General features: G+C 40.8%; 2 protein-coding genes across 2 annotated transcripts; both read left to right on the top strand.

The window, feature by feature from the left end:
• Nucleotides 1-69: 69 nt before the first annotated feature.
• On the top strand, nucleotides 70-12,571 carry prcp (prolylcarboxypeptidase (angiotensinase C)). Its single transcript, XM_020088625.2, has 9 exons — nucleotides 70-797; nucleotides 5,427-5,567; nucleotides 5,652-5,753; nucleotides 5,924-6,105; nucleotides 7,007-7,164; nucleotides 8,124-8,296; nucleotides 10,500-10,667; nucleotides 10,788-10,975; nucleotides 11,642-12,571. The coding sequence occupies exons 1-9, from the start codon at nucleotides 612-614 to the stop codon at nucleotides 11,850-11,852; spliced, it is 1,509 nt and encodes a 502-aa protein (XP_019944184.2). The 5' UTR covers nucleotides 70-611; the 3' UTR covers nucleotides 11,853-12,571.
• A 3,897-nt stretch (nucleotides 12,572-16,468) lies between these two features.
• On the top strand, nucleotides 16,469-17,772 carry LOC109630126 (protein FAM181B). Its single transcript, XM_020088144.2, has one exon. It carries the CDS (start codon nucleotides 16,665-16,667, stop codon nucleotides 17,628-17,630), a length of 966 nt encoding a protein of 321 aa, XP_019943703.1. The 5' UTR covers nucleotides 16,469-16,664; the 3' UTR covers nucleotides 17,631-17,772.
• The last annotated feature ends 2,097 nt before the right edge of the window (nucleotides 17,773-19,869 follow it).

The raw sequence follows: 19,869 nt of genomic DNA, 5'->3' as shown, positions 1-19,869 counted from the left end.
TTTCAGGTATACTTTCTTATATAGAAATAAGTGTATTCGGGTGCTGTATAGAGATCAGAATCAGAATCAGAATTCCTTTATTGTCCCAAGATTGGGGAATTAACAGCATTGCAACAGCAAGATAATCAACAAGCATGAAAAATGAAGAATATAGAGTCAAGATAAGTTAAACAAGATCAATTACTATATACAAATTGCACTAAGATTCTACACATGACCAACAATCTCCATATTTAAAGATTTAAAAATGAGCATTACATGCCAAAGATAAACGCGATGACACTTCCGGTTTACACTCGAAGGTGTCCTCACGTGTGGAACTCAGACTCCCGTCATCCCTTGCGAGTGTGACTGTCCTACAGGAAGTGTCTTTGTTTTGACCACTCACCGCCTCCAGCTGAACTCGAACACGTGAACATGTCAACGGGTGTTTCCTGACGAGCAAGCCGCCGACCTGCTGCAGAGTCCCGGGTCAGAGCCGGACGACCCCTCGGTGGTGGCTCCGCTGTCACTTCCGGCCTGTGACGGGTCTCGTCCTCCGGCGGCTCAGGGGGAAGAAGAGCCCATGTTGTCAGAGTCAGTGTGGGCTGCGAGCGTGTGACAGGCTGGAGATGATGGAGGGCGCAGGCTGGAGGACGCAGGTTCGGCTCAGAGCCGCTGCTGTCTGCGTCCTGACGCTGTGTTTTGGTTCCTTACAAGTGATCGCCCTCAAGTCCCAACTTTTCACCAGGCTGGGTGGGTTCCCCCCCCCCTCAGAGACCCCCATCAACTACAGGACTCTTTACTTTGACCAGAGGGTGAGTTCAGTTCTTTTTTAACTAACCATTTGTGTGGCAGATGTGCCAGTAACCTCTGGTTCCTTGTTCCTCTTTCACTTCACTTTGAAACTTCCAGTTCCAGTATTTGACTTGAAGCATCTGCTTATGTAAAACAATAATACTGATGAGACTAGTGTTATAGTGATAATATGACATTTTAATAGAACCATAAAAAAGTGTTTTCCTACAATAATATTGATTTAATAATAATACTATAAATACTACTTCAAATACAAATATGAACTTCATTTATATAGCACCTTTATGCTTTATTAAAACAAACCTACACTTATGTGTTTTTGTATAATAAGAAAGATATTGTGTCTGTTACTATTGTTTTACTACAGTAAGATTGATATTATGTGTTTTACTATAGTGAGAAAGATATCATGTTTTTATTATGATTGGATAGTTATTTTGTGTTTAACTATAATAAAATAGATATTATGTGTTTTCTATAACATTAATATTATTTGATGAATACTGGTTAACCACTACATGAATTGGCTTCACTGTTCCCCCATTTATTGCTCTTTCGAATATGCTCAATATACTTAGCGCTGCAGAAGTTGTTCATGTGTTGTGTCTGCAGACAATAGACGTTTCCCCTTGACTTCCTGTAGTGAAGGGAAAGCCTCCGCAATCAGCTCTGTTTTTTCCAGCCCGACTTTAACTATCACTCCTGGCTCGCTGCCTAAAAAGGTCTCCAGGGTCCAGTGAACACGAAAACGCTTTAAACCTGAGATCTTCTTTCAGCCTTTACATTTTCCATTCACTGTTACTTCACGGAGCATCAGGTCTCATGCTGAGGCATCACATTCAGTGACTTGTGAACCTGACTCATATGATCACAAGACACAGCTTTTGTCTTAATAGCTCATGCGTTGATGTCATTCTTCACTGTCACGTGCTGATTAATAAGCTGTGTCACTTCATGCTGTAAACTCACTCCACCTTCCATGAGAGTGAAGAGTTTATAAATTATATAGAGTTAATGCAAGTGATGATGGTGCATTCAGGTGCATTCGGGTGCATTTAGGTGCTCCGTGAACTGCTTGAGTTAAACATGTCAGGATCTCTGAGGAGGGGGAAATCACATGAACTGCTGATGAAAGTTTCTTAGTTTTATATTTTTCCTCACATGTGCTTTGCTTCCACCAATATACGATTATTTCATGTCTGGCTTTATCACCTTCAGCCAAGAACGAAGGTCATATTTAAAGACTTGTATGTTTGTTAATAAGCAAGACTACACAAAAGCAACTCAACGGATTCCCCCTAAACTTGTGGAAGAATGCGGTGGTACAGAGGAAAACCCATTACATTCTGATGCAGATCCTTTAACATTGAGATATAGACTGTTTTCTGACATTTTAATTTATTTCTTAGTGAACAATTTGTGAGTCTTGATGATAATTTTTTTTTCGGGGACTGATTTCAGTGAGTGTGTGCAATTTGGTGCCGCTTGAAAAAACTGAAGGGAAGTTTTGGGCCTTGGCAGAGGTATCTGCTTTACTGAGTAACATTCTAGTTTAACCTTGAAGGTTAAACTCTGTTGAACATTTAAACCTGTTTCCCTGCAAACCAGTAAACAATTTTTGAATTTAGATTTGAGACTGAAAGGGTAAAGACACGAACAACCAAGTTCAAGAATCATTCTTATTTTGAAGCTTTACACCTCCTGAACTCTCTAGATCTAGCACTGTATTTTTTCACTATCCATTTTCTTTTTACTATGCACTTTAAAATATACAAATGCTTCTAGGTTTTTATAATGTAAATATTTGCTTTTTCCTTTCGTGAATTTCAGTAAATCTTAATATCTTTGTGTTTTTGTGGCTCTAAGAAATTGCGATGAGAATTTTCTGATGTTTTATGGATCCACCATTCATTCAATTGATTAATCAAGCTATCAGATAAACTGGCAAAGAAAAGAACAATAGGCTGTGACCCCCCCTTGTTATATTTAGACCCTGTTAACAGTGTTTGGATGTGGGGGACAATGCTCCACACCTGGTCCAGCCCACGACTTCCTGCCCGATCTGCCGAGCTGACAAGATGATGAAGACCATTTCCTCCCTCCTCACACCCATTGTCTTATCTGTGTGGTTTCTTTTGTCCAACCAATTAACAAGCAACTGTGGCTTCTTCTCAAGACGTACAACAACGACAAAAAAACAACCCTGTAATCCACTTCTCAGTCCCAGTGGGGTCTTTGCTGCGATGGTCATCAATCACCGTCCTTTTCCTTCGCTCTCTGAGTGAAGAGCGCTCCAAGTGATCCAGCAGTTGTCCAGAGGAAATCCTCTCAACTGCATTTTCCCAGCAGACAATGAATGGAAGTGTCCTTCAGCATCCTCCGAATCAACCTCTGTCGTTTACTGCGCTCGCTTCCCTCGTGTTCTCCAACTCCTGGACAACAAACACAACTTTTATCTCCAGTGGAAGAGTTCGCACTTTGGTCCAACATGCCAAACAGTGTGTGTGCAGTGAATTTTAACTGAAATCATCAGTGCTCAAGTGCTGCCTGCAGCTGCCACTCAGGGGCGCTACTTATCAGGGTGTGTGGATTTGTTACAAAACCAGTCTCGTGGGTTTTTGTGATGTGAATACTGAGTGGGTGCAAGTGATACAGTACTCACCGGGGTTCTTTTTGAAGAAGCACTTCATGTAATCACTTTATAGTTTTGGCATTTATATCAAATACTTGTTTATAAGAATATTTTCAAAGAGAACTCCACTCTCAATAATTCAAGAGCTTCACTCCCAAAAATCTACTCATGAAATATAAATAAATATGTGATTTTTACAAACGACACGTAGCATAAATTTTTTGCTTTGGTCGACCACTACAACTGAAACTTCTTTTGCTGCCAAACGTCCCCTTTAAACTGTCTCATGGTCCCCCTCGCACTTAAAAGCTCTGCCAAGCACTGAGGAGTGGAGGCTTGAATGAACACATTGAGGTCCCCGAATCTTTCTGCTGTCATTGGCTCATAAAATTGTTGCCTCCTTTGTATCCACCGAGGAGGAGAGGGAGCGAAGAGGATGAGGAGGAGGAAACAAAACAAAAGCATTTTGTATTAAGTGCTGGGGCTGATTCAAGGGTTGGCCAACCCCGCAGCATCGTAGGGTTGTCGTCTCTGTGAAGTTGTTGGTTTCTTTCCGCCTTTGTTGTTAAGAATACAGGAAATATAGCTGAATGGGGGAAGATACCCAGAATCCCTGAGGCGTGATGAAAGGATATCTCAGAGCTCATCTAAAGTAGAACTAATTTGGCGTCTCTTAAACTGGTTCCAACTTTTTTTTAATACAAATTGGGGCTAATTACCTCTGGGGCTGTCATCTCAAAGCACCACAGTTGGCTCCGGACCAGGTGTCTGATCACACACACCTCAGAGTGGACTTTAAAAAGCAGTTTGTCAATTTTGAACATGAATATATGATCGGTGCATTAGATATTCTGTCAACAACATCTGACGAATGCACAAGAGGAGTCGTCTTCTACTGATTTATTTAGATCACGTGTTGAATCTATAATATGCTGTACGTGTAACTGCAGACTCAAAAATCAATTGAAGCAACACATCTCTGAGACAGAGTCAACCAAAACTGAAAGTTAAAAAGCCTCATAAGTCGGGCTGGAAACAATATCAATAATTAGCACAGTTGTCCTCAGTAGTAATATAACAAGTCCAATAAATATTAATAGAATGCATATTCATCGACATTTATCATGATAATTATCAATATTGATTGATAGTGAAAGTTGTCTTTATAACATTTTTGGCCATATCGCCCAACCCCTATCAAAAAGTATCGAGAGAATATCACAACACTGTTGATCACATGTATGTCATAAACAGGCAACTTGTTAATGTAAGGCAGTAAGGACACACAAATTAATACACAATCATTAACACAACGTGCACCAGAATTTATTATAACAATGTGCCTGTTTTGTGGAACAACAATATCACACTGGAAAAGAGAAGGTCAGAGATTATCTTTATATAGTTTATTTTAGTTAAATAGTTTCTGGAAGTATTTTTCAATCCTGACAAAAGAAAAAAGTTAGATTTCTTTTCATGTTACATCGTTTGTGTTTTCCAGAGCTGCCAACATATTCTATATCACAATATATTCAAGCTTTTTTATGCTGAAATGGTTCATTTGTATTCATGAGAAAACAAAACATAAGCAATAATAAATATGAGAAATAATTACATAGGTATGGTCGAGTCATTTCAAGCATCATTTTATCTGGATCAGAGTTTTCATTTAAATAGAAGAAACATGCATTTTGTTCACACAGACAGCTGTCAACAGTTTATTACAATCATAATATATCAAAGCTTTATTATTCTCACAAAACATAATTATACAAGAAATAATAACATAGTCCTGCCCCCTGTATGATGCTGTCTTTAGATAGTAACTCAAGTGTGATCTCATTTGTTTGACTGCTTTATTTCAGTTTAATGTCTAATAATAACGTCTGCACTGAGAGCAATTATTCTTATTGTGATTATTCTAATTGTGATCAGTGTATATGAACACGTTGAGGATTATATATTACATTTAATTCAATGTTTTTACCTGTTTCAGATTGATCACTTTGGATTTCTGGAGGATGGCACGTTCAAACAGAGATACCTGGTCGCCGACGAACACTGGAAACAACCTGGAGGACCTATTTTATTCTACACAGGCAATGAAGGCGACATCGCGTGGTTCTGCAACAATACTGTAAATATCCCATCTGTTAACTTTTTGTTGACACTGCGCACAACCTCAAATTGGATTCAACGTCCGCCTTTGTTCTCTCCTCAGGGCTTCATGTGGGAAATTGCGGAGGAGTTGGGCGCCATGCTGGTTTTTGCAGAACATCGTTACTATGGAGAATCTCTGCCGTTTGGACAAGACTCTTATAGTGTAAGTGAAGAAGATCTAATTCTCATTAAAATAGAATTCAGCGTGATTTTTGCTGACATGTATGTCCTGAAATTCTTGTAGGTTTGTTAGGTAAAGATGTTCAAATATTTGCCAACAATTTTGTGTTTTCATCTTTTAATTTCCGACCAATACTTGTGATTTTCCTGCAGGACAGCAAACACCTGAACTACCTGACCTCCGAGCAGGCCTTGGCAGATTTTGCAGTTCTGATTCAAAGCTTGAAGAGCACTTTAACCGGAGCTCAGCACAGCCCAGTCATTGCTGTTGGAGGCTCCTACGGGGGGATGCTGTCTGCCTGGTTCAGGATGAAGTACCCCAATGTAGTTGTCGGGTAATATACTCGTCCAGTATTTACGAATTACGTATCATTGCGTGCTGAATGATGGCAGAACAGGATGTGACGCGCACAGAAATCAGTCGTGTGGTTGTGTTTTCCATTTGAGGTTGTGGTATGTGGTGGTGTAGGTGGTGTTCCCCCGACTCACTGAAGCCAGGCAGCCTCTCCTTTTGTGGGACAGTTTATCATTTTCATGTCCTAAATCATAAAGCACAGGCTGGATCGACACAGCTAACATCAGGGTCTCCTCCATCTTGACGGCCAAGTAGGGGTCAATTACACAAACTACACAAAATTCAATTGGTTGTTAAGGTCAAAGTTCACGGAAGTTGAACTCCAAGCGAAGCAATGCTGTGGATGTGCTTTGCCACTGGAAGTGAAAGTTTAATTCGCCCCAGAATGGATGGGAACGGGAAAAGATCTCACATGACAACACAATGATGCACAGCTGGACTACTGACAAGGTTTTTCAGGGTTAGGGGTTAGGGTTCTATACCTATATAAAACACAAGAGGAAGGACAAACTGACAAAGCTTTATACGCCTCCTTCAATGATGCACTTGCAGCCTCATGTTCACCTGACCAGTCATTTCACACCAAAGGATAGTGAGCATTCCTCTGAGTGCTCGTTCAAGTATTTCTCATCAGTTTTTCCTTCCTGAGCTCCTGTCGGTAAATTAATGTCTGTAATAAACACCAGCTGTTCATTTGAGTCAACAGTCTGTTTTACAAGAGGCTCTGTAGAAGTATGAGACATTAGGCTTCAGAGCTGAAATCAGCGTTTTCCATGCTGTGATCATTATGGTCCTCCTGCAAACATCCTCCATAAATGTTATTCACAGGGGAAAATGGATCGACAGAAAATAAGAACTGGTTTTTGCTTCTTGTATTTCAGAGCTCTGGCATCCTCCGCACCAATATGGCAGTTCCCTGGTCTGGTGCCATGTGGCGCCTTCTACAGAACAGTAACGCAAGACTTCGCCAGAAGTGGCTATAACTGTGATGCCAACATTAGAAAGTCGTGGAAGGCAATTAATAATGTCTCCTCCACTGGTGAGTCAAACACTCGTGGGTTGATTTATCTTTTTCTGTCATGTTATTTGAAATATGATGGACTTGAATTATTCAGAACAATTAGTCAATCCAGTTAAACTGCATCTGTGATGGGCGTTACTGGATTGTGAGAATTTCTGTCCATATGGTTCATGTTTGTTAAGTGGTGCTGTCGTCTTCTACAGCCTGAAACCAGACGGCTGTTACAAAAACCTGGAGAACTACAGGGTATAAACTCTGCAGAGGACAGCTTGTGATATATGGAGAGAATATATGGGTCCATTAATGTTTTACATTACATTTCATTTAGCTGACGCTTTTCTCACTCAGATCTGAACAAATCAGAATAAAAAATTGCCTTTCTGAAACACACTGGTACTTTTTCCATCATCACAATCTTGAAATGTGGGATTGTGTATTTACATGATAAAATACTGCTGTTAGCTGCCAAAGCTATCATGAGGTTTTGATATGAAAAGCATAGACTGTATTAATAAATGGATATGTCTATAAAGATGGATGATGATAGTGACATCAAAGTGTCTCTATTGCCACCTCGTGGCTGGCTGCAGTATATGTCATAAACCCTCTCTCCTCCATGTTAATGAAAGGCAACAACGTCACTGTCAAATTTTAGAACCAAGTAGCATTGTGATAATAATATATTGTTATAATATAATAATTTTATTTGGGACACCTTTCAAAACACAGGCACAAAGTAAGAACAAAGACGACAGATCAATAAAATCAACAGTTAAATAATTTAAATAATTAAGATAAATCATAAATTAACAGATAAAATCAGGGACATTTTCAATTTACAGAAAAAACTTAAAAGATGACACTGACAGACTCATTTCCTCAGGTGACCTTCAGGTGACTCTAACATCTAACTTGATCAATGCAGTGCACATTAAAAAGACATTAATACAATTCATTTCTTGTTCTCTTTCGACAAGCATCTGGTCTCCAGTGGCTCTCAGAAGAATTCAGTTTGTGCAGCCCTCTCAAAAACCCGATGGATGCCATCGCCTTCAAGAACTGGCTTCAAGAGACTTGGGTGAACCTGGCGATGGTGGACTACCCGTATGAAGCCAGCTTCCTGCAGCCGCTACCTCGCTGGCCGATCCAGGTATAAATAAAAAATATATAATTGGTAGTAAAATAAAATCCTGTATCATTTTTTAGTTATCAAATACAATTCAATCGTAGTTAAACTTCAGTAAACTTTACTTTGGATTTTGTTTGTCTTTGCTGAAGCAGCTGATCCTTAGTTGAAATGAACGAGTGATTCAGCCGATTGTTCATCGAGTGTTTGTTGTGGTCTTCCCCGCTTTTGTGTACAACAGCTGTCAATTAACTTCATTATTATTCATAAGGATCTCGCTTCCCTTTGGACTGTAAGTTTTCTTTAGCTGAGCAGCTACAAGTAAGCCACCATTCTTCCTCTTCTCCTTGTACCGAGAGCCTTTTCAGTCGCATCCTCCGTCAGATCTCTGAGGTGTTCCTCTCAGGACGCTCACACAGGGCCACAGAAAGAGGAGATTTGCCCAGAGCTGCTCATGAGTTAAACAAAGGTTTACCACTCTCACTTGAATGGGACTGTAACAAATACTTCACCAGACACTTAATGTAATCATGTAATGTGGCTTTAAACTAAATTTCCTTTTTATATTTATATTCATGCAAAAGCTTGTGAGTGACCAGCGGCTGATCGGAGGCTGATAGACTTGGGTGCAGTGTATTCCACCAGTCACCTTGGCATGTCACGTGCATAAACCAAGCTCTGCCATTGACCCCCGCACTCTGTTTGGAGCCTCCGCACTCCTCCCAGCACCCCACACAGCTTTTTCAAAATAAAACTTCTACCACACCGATACATTCTTTTTGTTATTTGTTTGCCATTTAGCCACTGAAAAGATCTGGGAGCACAGACAAACACTAAATGGCCATTTTGAGTTTTTTTTTTTCCCTTGGCTCTTTGCCTTTAATGTATGCGACCCCTATGGGTGGTTTAAGCAGTTTAGGCAGTGGGTGCAAAGAGGAGCTTTTTTAATGACAAAGCTAATGTGATTATCTGAGTGAGTGTGAGAACGGGGTATTGAGGGCTTAGAGGAGGGAAATCTGTTGGCAGAGATGAATGTATAAGCCTAATCCTATCTGAAAAGTAAGGAGAAGATGCTTTGGAGCAATTGCAGTGTTTTTTTTTCTTTCACGGTATAAATCTTTAGTTGGACATGTCTGTGGCCCTCCTCATCCATCGACCACCAACTCCTCCCCAGCCCGCAGACAAAAGCCTTAGTAACAGACTCCACACTAGCGCAGCTCCCCTCCAACGTCCAAACAAGGAAGCCCAGTTCCCCCCGACTCACAAAGAGAGCGCCGAACAACAGCCACGGCCAACTCTGCCGCCGCAACCATAACAACACTCGGAAAAATAAAACAGACGCCGAAACTCAAATATCTATCATTAATTCTGAGAAATCAGCCATGGTCACGCAAAAATAGTAGCAACACATTCAACGTTAAAAAAAACCACAACAATTTAGATCATTGGCTTTAAGTAAGTGGACGTTTTTCTCCTCTTGTGCCAAGATTAAAGCAATAAATTCAAGTTCATTCCAGGGAATTTCATATGCAAATCAGGCGCCACCACGTTTTATGTGGAAAACACTTTAGGGGCCACAAGAAAGCAATGTTCAGTCTTGTAAACAACTTGGATATACAGTGGCTGCAGACAGGTTTCACACCCCTCCACATTTTCACTCTTTCTCTCTTTATTACAGTATGTTGGGAAGTTTTTGCCCATGAAGCTACAACGTAAAAACCTGATGACTTGACTCCAGTGCATCTGTGGCAAACTGAAATTATTGGGAATTTTATTGATTGATTGGACTTGATTCGCTGATAGGATTCTTGTCCAATCAATCTGAACTGATCAGATGCAAACCAGGCTATGAAGTCCGAGGAACACTCTGTAGACCTCTGCGGAAAAATTGTGGCCCGTCAAAGATCAGAGCATGAAACCATTTCTAAAGCATGGTGTGTTCCGAGAAGCACCGTTGCCTCCATAATTAGGAAATGGAAGAAGTTTGGAAACCACAGTTGGCAAAACTGAGTAAACGAGCGAGAAGGACCTTGTTCAATTTCACAGAGCGTCAGAACTCCCTTGCAGAGAATCTGCTTGAAGGATGACAGTGTCAGCAGCTCCCAATCAACAACACCTTTATGGGAGAGTTGCAAGATATAAGGCACCGTGAGCAAAAAGGATATTATAGACTGTTGGAATTTGCTTTACCTGAACTGTAATCTAATCACAAACTTGTGTTTTCCAGGTGGTGTGCAAGTATCTCAGTTTGAATTCCACTGTGTCCGACTACGAGCTCCTGCACGGCGTTTCTCAAGCAGCAAAGGTCTACTATAACTACACCGGCAGCTCCTCCTGTCTAAACACATCTCAGACAGCGACCGGCAGCCTCGGGTTACTCGGCTGGTTTTACCAGGTGTGGCAGCACAGAGCGAAAGGATCACTCTTGTCGTGTACTGAATAAAATGGTGCACAAATGTGTCAGTGGGCAGCTGCACCTGTCTGAACGAATGTGTGTCCTATCCCTCATCCTCAGGCCTGCACAGAGATGGTGATGCCCATGTGCACAGATGGCGTCCATGACATGTTTGAACCCGAGGAGTGGAACTTCCAGGCCTTCTCTGAGGAGTGTCACGCCATGTTCGGCGTCAGGCCGCGGGCTGAGTGGGCAGGCATCGTCTACGGGGGGAAGGACCTCGCTGCTCACAGCAACATCATCTTCAGGTAAACACTGGCTGTAAAATGTTCGACAGGGTTTCCTATGTTTTCCGAGTTCGTATATTGCAAAGAGATCAGCTTGACTGCAAATACTAAAGGTAAATGCCACACACTGGCTTTCCCATAAAACTATCTGCTTTTACACTCAAATACAGTAAAATGTTTATTATCACATGCAAGAAAAACCTTTCTACCTGAAAATGGACTGGCTGTGACGTTTTATTAACTCTTGTGAGGTAAAGCACCATAGATAAGAGAATTAAAAGATCCATGAATTATTCCCTGGGAAATTGTTAAAAATTTAAAAAGTGATAATATTAATCGATCATTAAAGATGTGATAAAATGTTTGATTAGATTTAGTTTGCCCCTTCGCTCAGATCTGCGGCTGAAATTTATAGGTTCTTTCTCAGCTTATGTCCCACAAAGTGTCCTGGAAATACATCCAGTAGATTTTACATTACCCTGCTGATAAACAAACTATCAAACCAACAAATAAACTCACAAGAATGAAAACATAGCCCTTTTGGCGGAGGTAACCAATAAATCATTTTCCTCAGTTTCTTTTTTTGCCAAAATTCACCCACAATGTGTTTGTTGATTTGCTGATGCACTATGAACTCGCACATGAACACCCTGATGTTGAATTCTCTGTGTCTCTGTTGTGTTTCAGTAACGGAGGACTCGACCCGTGGTCGGCCGGCGGCGTCACCTACAACATAACAGATTCTCTGGTTTCTGTCATGATTCCTGACGGAGCTCATCACCTGGACCTCCGCTACAGCAACGACTACGACCCTCCCTCAGTCCGAGCAGCCCGGGCGTTGGAGCTGAAGTATTTTCGGGAATGGATCAAGCAGGTTCAAACTGTGTCAATGCCCTAATCTCTCAAAGCGGCACAAACGTTACCTGATTTACTAATCAGTGACACGGTATTTCACAGGGTTCTCTTTCTGTCATGAGGCCAAAGTTTAAATCAATCAGAGATTTTCTTTAAAAGATCAAATGAATGCACATTAATTTAAACATCAATATTGATTTTAAAAACATGACAATTACTTAAATTCATGTTTTTATTGTTAAATCATAGATTTCAGTGCTGGAGTCTTAGACTTCAATTAAATAGATAAATACTTAATTTAAACAGAGGAAACAGGGGAGTCCAAATACAGCACAACCCCAGGATAACATCACAGTATTTCTTTATGCCAAATGATATATTTCCAAATGCTGGGACATAAATTATTATTATTATGAGTGAAAATGAAAAGTGTCTTGATCACAATGTAGTTCAGTTAATATCTTTATTTAGTTTGTTCATGTTATCAAATAATCACCAAAAGACTCAGATCATCCTCATTTTGTCTGAAGTTTGACAAAACCCATCATGGCCTCTCTGTCGTCCAGCTTTTATTTTCTGCCTCTGTCAGTGTTTCAGTCAGGGCGACATTTCCTGTTCGATCACATCTTCATGTCATTGACACTCCTTAAGTTTTTGTTGATTAGCCATTGGTGTTTGTAACGTCTCAGGAGAAAAGTTGACACCAAATACTTTGTAAAGACGACACATTTTTTAATGTTATTAAACTTTGATATAAGAGCAGCGCCTTCTCGCTTTTAAACTTTTGTATTTATGTCTCACACATAAATTCTTTTTGAGCAGTCAACACATCCACCAGTGAACCTGATTATAAATCCATGTAATATATCATCGTATAATTTTCTTTCAGTCATATATGGATGTAACATTGTTCTGTCTGCCAGACTTTTTGTCTTGCTTCAGAATAACCGGGGCTTTTAAGTTGCCTCCGCCTTGAAGGAACAGTTGCATGTGCTGGAGATTTAATAAAAACTCAATCGGAGGAGGCCAATAAAGTGAGTGGTGGGAGGTTATTGCAGCTACGCCTGCTGACCTCACCCCCGTGGACCAACCTGTGGGATTCCCCTTCTGGCACACATTCATTCACTGGCCGCCATTAAAGCTTTAAATTGCTGCACCAAAGTCGCCCACAGACCCCATTTTGTTCCCCCCCTGCCAGTAATATTATTAATACAACTCCTGGGGTGCCAGCGAAGTTGAGAGGGGTTGATGGGAGGTTAAGAGCAAGACGCTGAATGGATGCAGGGATTGTCAGGGACAGAGAAGATTTTTTTGTAGTTCAGTGTGAAGTCACCGTTCAAATGTGAAGATAAAAAGCTTAAACGGTTCCTGCTTTGTAATTTTCTCGCCGATTCCTTTTTCACCCAAGGTTCAAGATTTACTCCACACGTGCATTACTGGTTCTGAACCTGCCTGTTTGGAATGTTTGCCTGACCTGTCTTAATGTTCCAGTGCTACTTCAGAATTATTCCACTAGTGAGTCCTGCTCAAACAGTTCTACAATATGGTGCCACTATTTATTGTTAGTGTGCAGAGCTTTTTATAAACAGTCTATTGTGTGAAGATGAGTGAAGTTAGAAAACTTTGTGTTCATCCTACCTGGTTAATCTGCAGTTAATCGTGAGTATTTTTCATAAAATGAATGAATGATTTACTTAACAAATGCTATTTTTTCATACATTGCATATTGGCAGAGATGTGTTTCAAAATAAAAGCTCTGTAATTTAGCTCACATTAAGCATTGCAGCTATAAATTGAAAATTTTACTTTAGACAAATAGTGAAAAAGGAATTCATTTTAATGTTGCGACGGATATCAGCTCCTGTGACCCCCCATGAATGTCCATCAGCCCGATCTGGCAGGAGAGATATTATTGGGCGCAGGACGTAGAGGAAAAAATGTTTAACTCGATCCACAGACTGAAGGCACACTGCCCCACCCCCACTGACTGCAACTGAGCGCTGACACAGAAAATGTTGAATAAACAGATATATATGGTGCAGACAGACATTAGGATGTTGCACGCAACTGAATGAAATAAATAGATAAATAAGATGTAAAGAGATGTAATGAATATTGCACATATCCTCTGTTAAAGCAAAACGTTCCTGATGTGACGTGACCGTGTGAAACAGACAAGGAACATGTCCTGCGCTGGAATGCGGGTTGATTTCCCAACATTTTGTCACAGGCTTGACTGAATCACCCAACGTTTTAAAGAAACACAGCTAAACATGGGGGAGGACGGGGTCTCCACTACTAAATGCCCTCCTTAAACTTTTCTCAGGCCTTTGAGAGGTCATTAATTTTGTCAGCCTTTTCTAAGTCTCTGACACTGGCCATCAATCAAAGGTGTTATTAGTATTCGCTGGAACACAAACTCCGAGCATGTCCCTGCTCAGACAGGGACCACACACTAGTATAGGAAGAGATTAAGGTTGTGTGTGTCACATCACATTGCACCGAGCACCCCACGCCCTCTGGGATGGGTGCTGCTGAATAAGTGAATTCTCTGAGTGGTAATGTTTAACAATATCTCAACAATATGGATCTGGGTACTTAACAACTGGTTGTGGGGGAAAAAAAGTGCAGCAGATTACTAATGATTTTCTCTAAATTAAACTTTCCCCCCTGAGGTCCAAACAAAATGAGATTCTCAGAATGCAATCCATTTTGTGACCTTTGTGATTAACGTTAAAATAAACATAGCTCCATTACAGGAATTAAACAAATCAATTAACAAACAACCTCTCATTAAAAGTCCTGGAAGTGTAAACGAGTCAAAACTTCATCTGCTGTATTCTCAGTACACATATATATATATATTTTTTTTTTCTCCAAGCTATTTCGCCACCGCCGTCGCAGCCCCCTCTCAGCCTTTATGCAACAATAGAAACTTGTTTCCGGGATCTGTGCGTCAGGCTCTGTGATGTGAATGACCCACCAGCACAAAAGCCAAAAGCCCCTTTGACTAGGAGGAGAAAAAAAAGGGTGGATATGGCTGCCATGACTGTGATGATGTCACTGTGCCAAAATTTGCCGCTTGCAAAGAGAGGGAAGCAAAAATCAGCTCCATGAGTCGTTGTGACGCTGCTGCAGCTGATCTGCCTCTTTTCCCTCACTTAGGTTTAATTAAGTAAAAGTTTTTATCTGATAAATGAAATGTTCGCTTTGCCTGTTGAACAGTTTCCCAACATGAATTCTGGGTTTTGTTGGGAAATGTCATAATCGTCATCTGTATAAATAGCAAGATATTCTATTTGACTGGATTTCTTTACATTTATAGCCTTGTGTTGGGCCACAGATAATGAGATCAGTGCTCTCAGTTTCACTGTCCCTTTTCTCCTCATTAACATAAGAAAGAACTCTGCATCACCTTAACATGCAGATTTGTAAGAGGAGCGATTTCATTTAATCAGTCATTTGAACCTTGTCTTAAAGTGTGTTAAAGTAGGATTAATAACAGTTTTATAGTGGTCAGAGGAAGTATAGGATTCTTTGGTAAAGAATAGAAAATGTGTATAGCTTAGCAGTAAGTTACAGGTTTTTAATGTATAGTCAACTTATGTTTCGAAATTCACTTGAAATTCCCCTTAAATTGGCCAAAAAGTGTTGGCAACACAACAACACGTCCTTTATTGTATTCAGCACAGCCCAAGAAACGTCCTGTAAATACATTATTGTTTACAGCAGAAAGTTTCATACCCTGGATTTCGTAAGGTCAACATTTCTTCTGGCACACTGAGCCTGAACTGCACTATATTCCCCTTTAATTTAACAGCTCCGGCAGCTTTTCTAGTTAAATCGACTGTTCATTATTGAGACCCATTTTACGAAGGGGCTGTGAGGTGCAATTTAATGAATCTCTGGCACAAAGCTCCCTTTCACTGCCGGGCAAAGAATAGAGGCTATTTAGACCCTGTAGGGCTTTATGTCAAAGGCAGCCCATAATAGTTGTCAGGCCAGGGCAGAAATTCCCACTGGCCTGGGAATGCACTAGAAATCAACTTTTGCCATGAGCAGATTAAGACACAAGCGAGCAGTTGGGAAGATTCTTCCAGATTGTGGCATCTGTTTGGGCTCAAAGATTTTCCCACAGAAAGGAGGCCTTTCTCTTTACTGTATAGCCTCAAATCTGTTTTTAATGCTGCGTTTGTTTCAGCGGCTAAATGAACAGTAATTAGATTACAAGTTAACTTCTATTTGGTAATCCAGACACGAAGCATGAAAGAATTCAATAACAATTACAGTTTTTTTTAGAAAAGCAAACAGGAATGAGGAGAATAATAATGCTGTGGATCAGTGAAAGATTTCACTTAATTAACTTCAAACATTGCTTCCATTTTCTGGGTTACTTTACAAATGAGTTTATACTTTATAAAAATGTTTAAGAGGTTCACCAAGAGCTACAGTAATATCCTCCTTCACAAGAGCGTTTTTTTGATTCAGAGCACACACAAACAGTTAAAGCTGAGGGGGAGAGTTGTGACAGAGGTTATTGTCTTCAACTCAGCAGGGAATTTCAGACAAATCCCTCTTAGATGCAGGTGGTCGGGCACAAGCAAAGAGTTAAGTCCCGCGGTCCCTTTGCCCCTCCTCTTTGATGTTCTGACATCATTAGTCCAGCCCCCCCTAAGATCTCCTCACGTCCCTCGGAGTCCGTCACTTCTACTCTGGAATGTTTACAGGAGCTCCATGAGCAGCATCAGGACCGAGTGTTTGTCAGTGCAGAGAAAATAGAAATGCTTTGAGGAAACTTTTGGATCAAGGATCACAGCGGATACCACAGGTGTAGCCGCTGGGCCTCGACAGAGTAATGGCTGTTCAGACTGCAATCATGAACCCTCAGTTCATGAATTTTTGCTTCTCGGGTTCTGTGGTGGAGTACGACGTGGAGAAGAGTCTGGACGGGGGTCTCCTGGGTGAGGCAGAAAATGACGAAGACTACAAAGAGACAACCAGGGACCTGCTGAGCTTCATAGACTCGGCCTCCAGCAATATCAAGCTGGCTCTGGACAAGCCAGTGAAATCCAAAAGGAAAGTCAACCACCGGAAGTATCTGCAGAAGCAGATCAAGAGGTGCACCGGCATCATAACACCAGGAAACACTGCTGAAGCTCCAGTGAAACGACAGGGGTCCCCTCTGGCTCAGCCCAGCCCTTTGCAGAGCAAAACTCTGCCTAAACGCGATGGAGTCCAGGCCAACTTACAGAGCAAGAGCTTGGCTGCGCTCTTTAGCCCTGTGAAAGATATCAGGGGTGAAAAGGCCAAGAAGCCGCCCCTGAGGCACCGCAACCTGCCCCCCTCTTTCTTCACGGAGCCGGCCAACTGCTCCAAAGTCAGCTCCACATCTGGGATGACGCTGAAGGACTTTGAGCGAGGAAACCCGGAGGCCGCAGAGTTCTTCGAGCTCTTGGGGCCCGATTACAGCAACCTGGTCAGTGACCAGGACCTTTATCAAAACATGCCTCTGCGGGTGCAGCCAGAGATGGGAGGCCTGGATCCTGCCACTTACGACTCTCACCATTTAGTCGGTGGTCTCCTCTACTCGGAGCCCTGGACTAGCTGCTCTGGACCCTCTAAAAAAGCGGGGGAGAGCCTGCGAACAGGCCCGGCCCAGCCCCCCCTCTACTGTCAGTCTGAGGCTGCCACCACGGGGCCTTTAGAGGACAACGCACTGTGCACTTTGGCCTTCCCCAACTTCTTCACAGACTGCCCCATACCTCAGGTCACTTACGATTTAAGCGGTGGTTATAACAGAGCTAATTATTCGTCTCTATGAGAAAACTGACAATTCTGTGGTTAGAAGTGTGACAAGTTTAACAGTAGAGAGTTTGATATCGTCCCTGCTCAGCAGAATAGTGTGTCCCTCAGAAAACTTTTCTTTTACTTTTCTTTAAAATGACTTGATGCCACTTTCATTTTCCACATGGTTCAGTTTAAGGTTTCACTATGTGGATGTGATTTTTTTATCTCAGGCAACTTCAAGTGACACTCTGAATGAAAACACATCTGACGCTGGGTATGTTTTCGATTATGTGACACTTATGCATTTGGAAATGTGTTGACAAGACATTTCATTACATTTTGGTATTTAAGACAATACGAAATCATACACGAGCTGCAGAAGTAGTTGTTGGTTTAGTCCACTAAGCATCTGTTATGTTAGGAAATTATATTTTAGAACCAGTTTGTCACATTTTGATAAAAAAATATGCTGCAACAATCTCTCAGCGAGGCACTTTCTTCAGTCCTATTAGTAACAATTCTGTGCAGAGACGTAAATGGGAAAATCCATTTTGTGGAGATTATGATTACAACAGTGCGTGATGCATTTACAGCTCAGAAATGATTTTCAGCTGCAGATTTACTACTTGTATCCGTGTGTTTGTTTTGCTTTGGGAAAAGCCTTTAATGTATCTAGTTATTGTAAGAAGAAGAAAAAATAAAGCTGGTCTTTATTCCTGGGAACACATAGTTTGTTTTTGTGTGTGAATATAATCAAGGCAGAAATACTGCAGGGAGTATGGTATATGTCTCTGAAATGTGTTTGTAGTCACACAAACATCTGGCAGCATTCAGATGAATAAATACAGAGAGAAAGAAAAATGGAGATTATAATGCAATTCAATTGCAACTGAATTGAGCCACTATACAAACAATACAAATACAAGTGCAGAAAAATCTGTTTTAAGTAGTCTTAAATGCAGGCCTCACACGTTACTTGATATTATAGTATAAAGTATGAATCAAGTACAGTATTATATAAAATTGTTTCTAATCTGTGCGCTCATGTTAGTTATTTGAAAAGGATATATAACATCGATACAATGCTGATTTTATACCATATCAACCTTTTCTAATTCAATCTCTCAAAGACACGTTGAATTCAAGTCAAATTTTCTGCAATAAGCAAAGAGCACTCAGCAAAAATGCATGTGCAAAGACCAGGAGTGGTAACATCTTTCAACAAGGTGAGGAGAAACATTTTGCCCTCTGGAGGAAAACTTCAATGCTGCCTGATTAATTTAGCATTTTGTCTGGGGCCACGAACAGGTTGATAAACATTTAAATACCTCAAAGTGTTATGAAGAGTTCAAAAAAAAAGAGCAAGAAAAGTTCATGCAAATGTTAAAATCTTTTTTAATCATTACAGTTATTTAACACATTTTTCAATAAACACCCTTTTATTTCCACTAATGAGGAAAGAGGGAGACATCATGACAGCAGTCTCGCTCTTTAGGCCACAGTGTTACTGCAGCAGCACATATGGAGGCTAAAAAAGTATATATGGGCTTTCTGCTAATAATTATTTCCTGCACTGTTTCAGTTCAGCTGACATTTAAAATTGACATTGAGTTCATTCCATTCTAGATCTGAATACCAGGATCTGACTGTTGGTGTGTATGTCGTTATCTCCCTCTGGTGGATGTTTGGTTCAGTAATTTACCTTCTAACATGGAGGCAAACCTCATCTCACTCAAGTTAAGAGGGGAAGTGTCTGTTTGAGACTGTTGAGTCAAACTAAATCTTTTTTAGGGCCTTTCCACCAAAGAACAACTAATGGGAACATGATGCTGGTTGTTGCATCAGAGGTTTTCTAACAAAAACATTAGTTAAAGGTTCAGTGTGTAAGATTTAGGTGAAGGATCTATTGGAAGGAATTCAATATAAAATAATCCTAGTGATGTTTTCATTATGTTTCATCTAAATTGTATGGATTGTTGCATCCTTTACTCTAGAAAGAGCCTTTAGATTTAAATACTTTATATTTACATCAGGAGCGGGTCCTCTCTACGGAGGACGCCATGTTTTTTTTCATTCATCCAAACTGGACAAACTAAACATCTTTTCAGTTTTTATGTCGACTGAAGTCTACCACAGGTTCTCTATTATGTTTGGAAGGGGAGGGTGAGGTGAGGAGTATTCAGCTGCAACATGCAACTTCACCACTAGATGTCACTAAATTCTACACACTGAACCTATCGCCTGTGATGTCCTGCTGAGAGCGACAGAAACTA

This window comes from Paralichthys olivaceus, chromosome 11, assembly GCF_024713975.1.
Source record: "Paralichthys olivaceus isolate ysfri-2021 chromosome 11, ASM2471397v2, whole genome shotgun sequence".
NCBI lineage: Eukaryota > Metazoa > Chordata > Actinopteri > Pleuronectiformes > Paralichthyidae > Paralichthys > Paralichthys olivaceus.
Note: the sequence above shows the minus strand (reverse complement) of the source record. Positions and strands in the feature narration are given on the sequence as shown.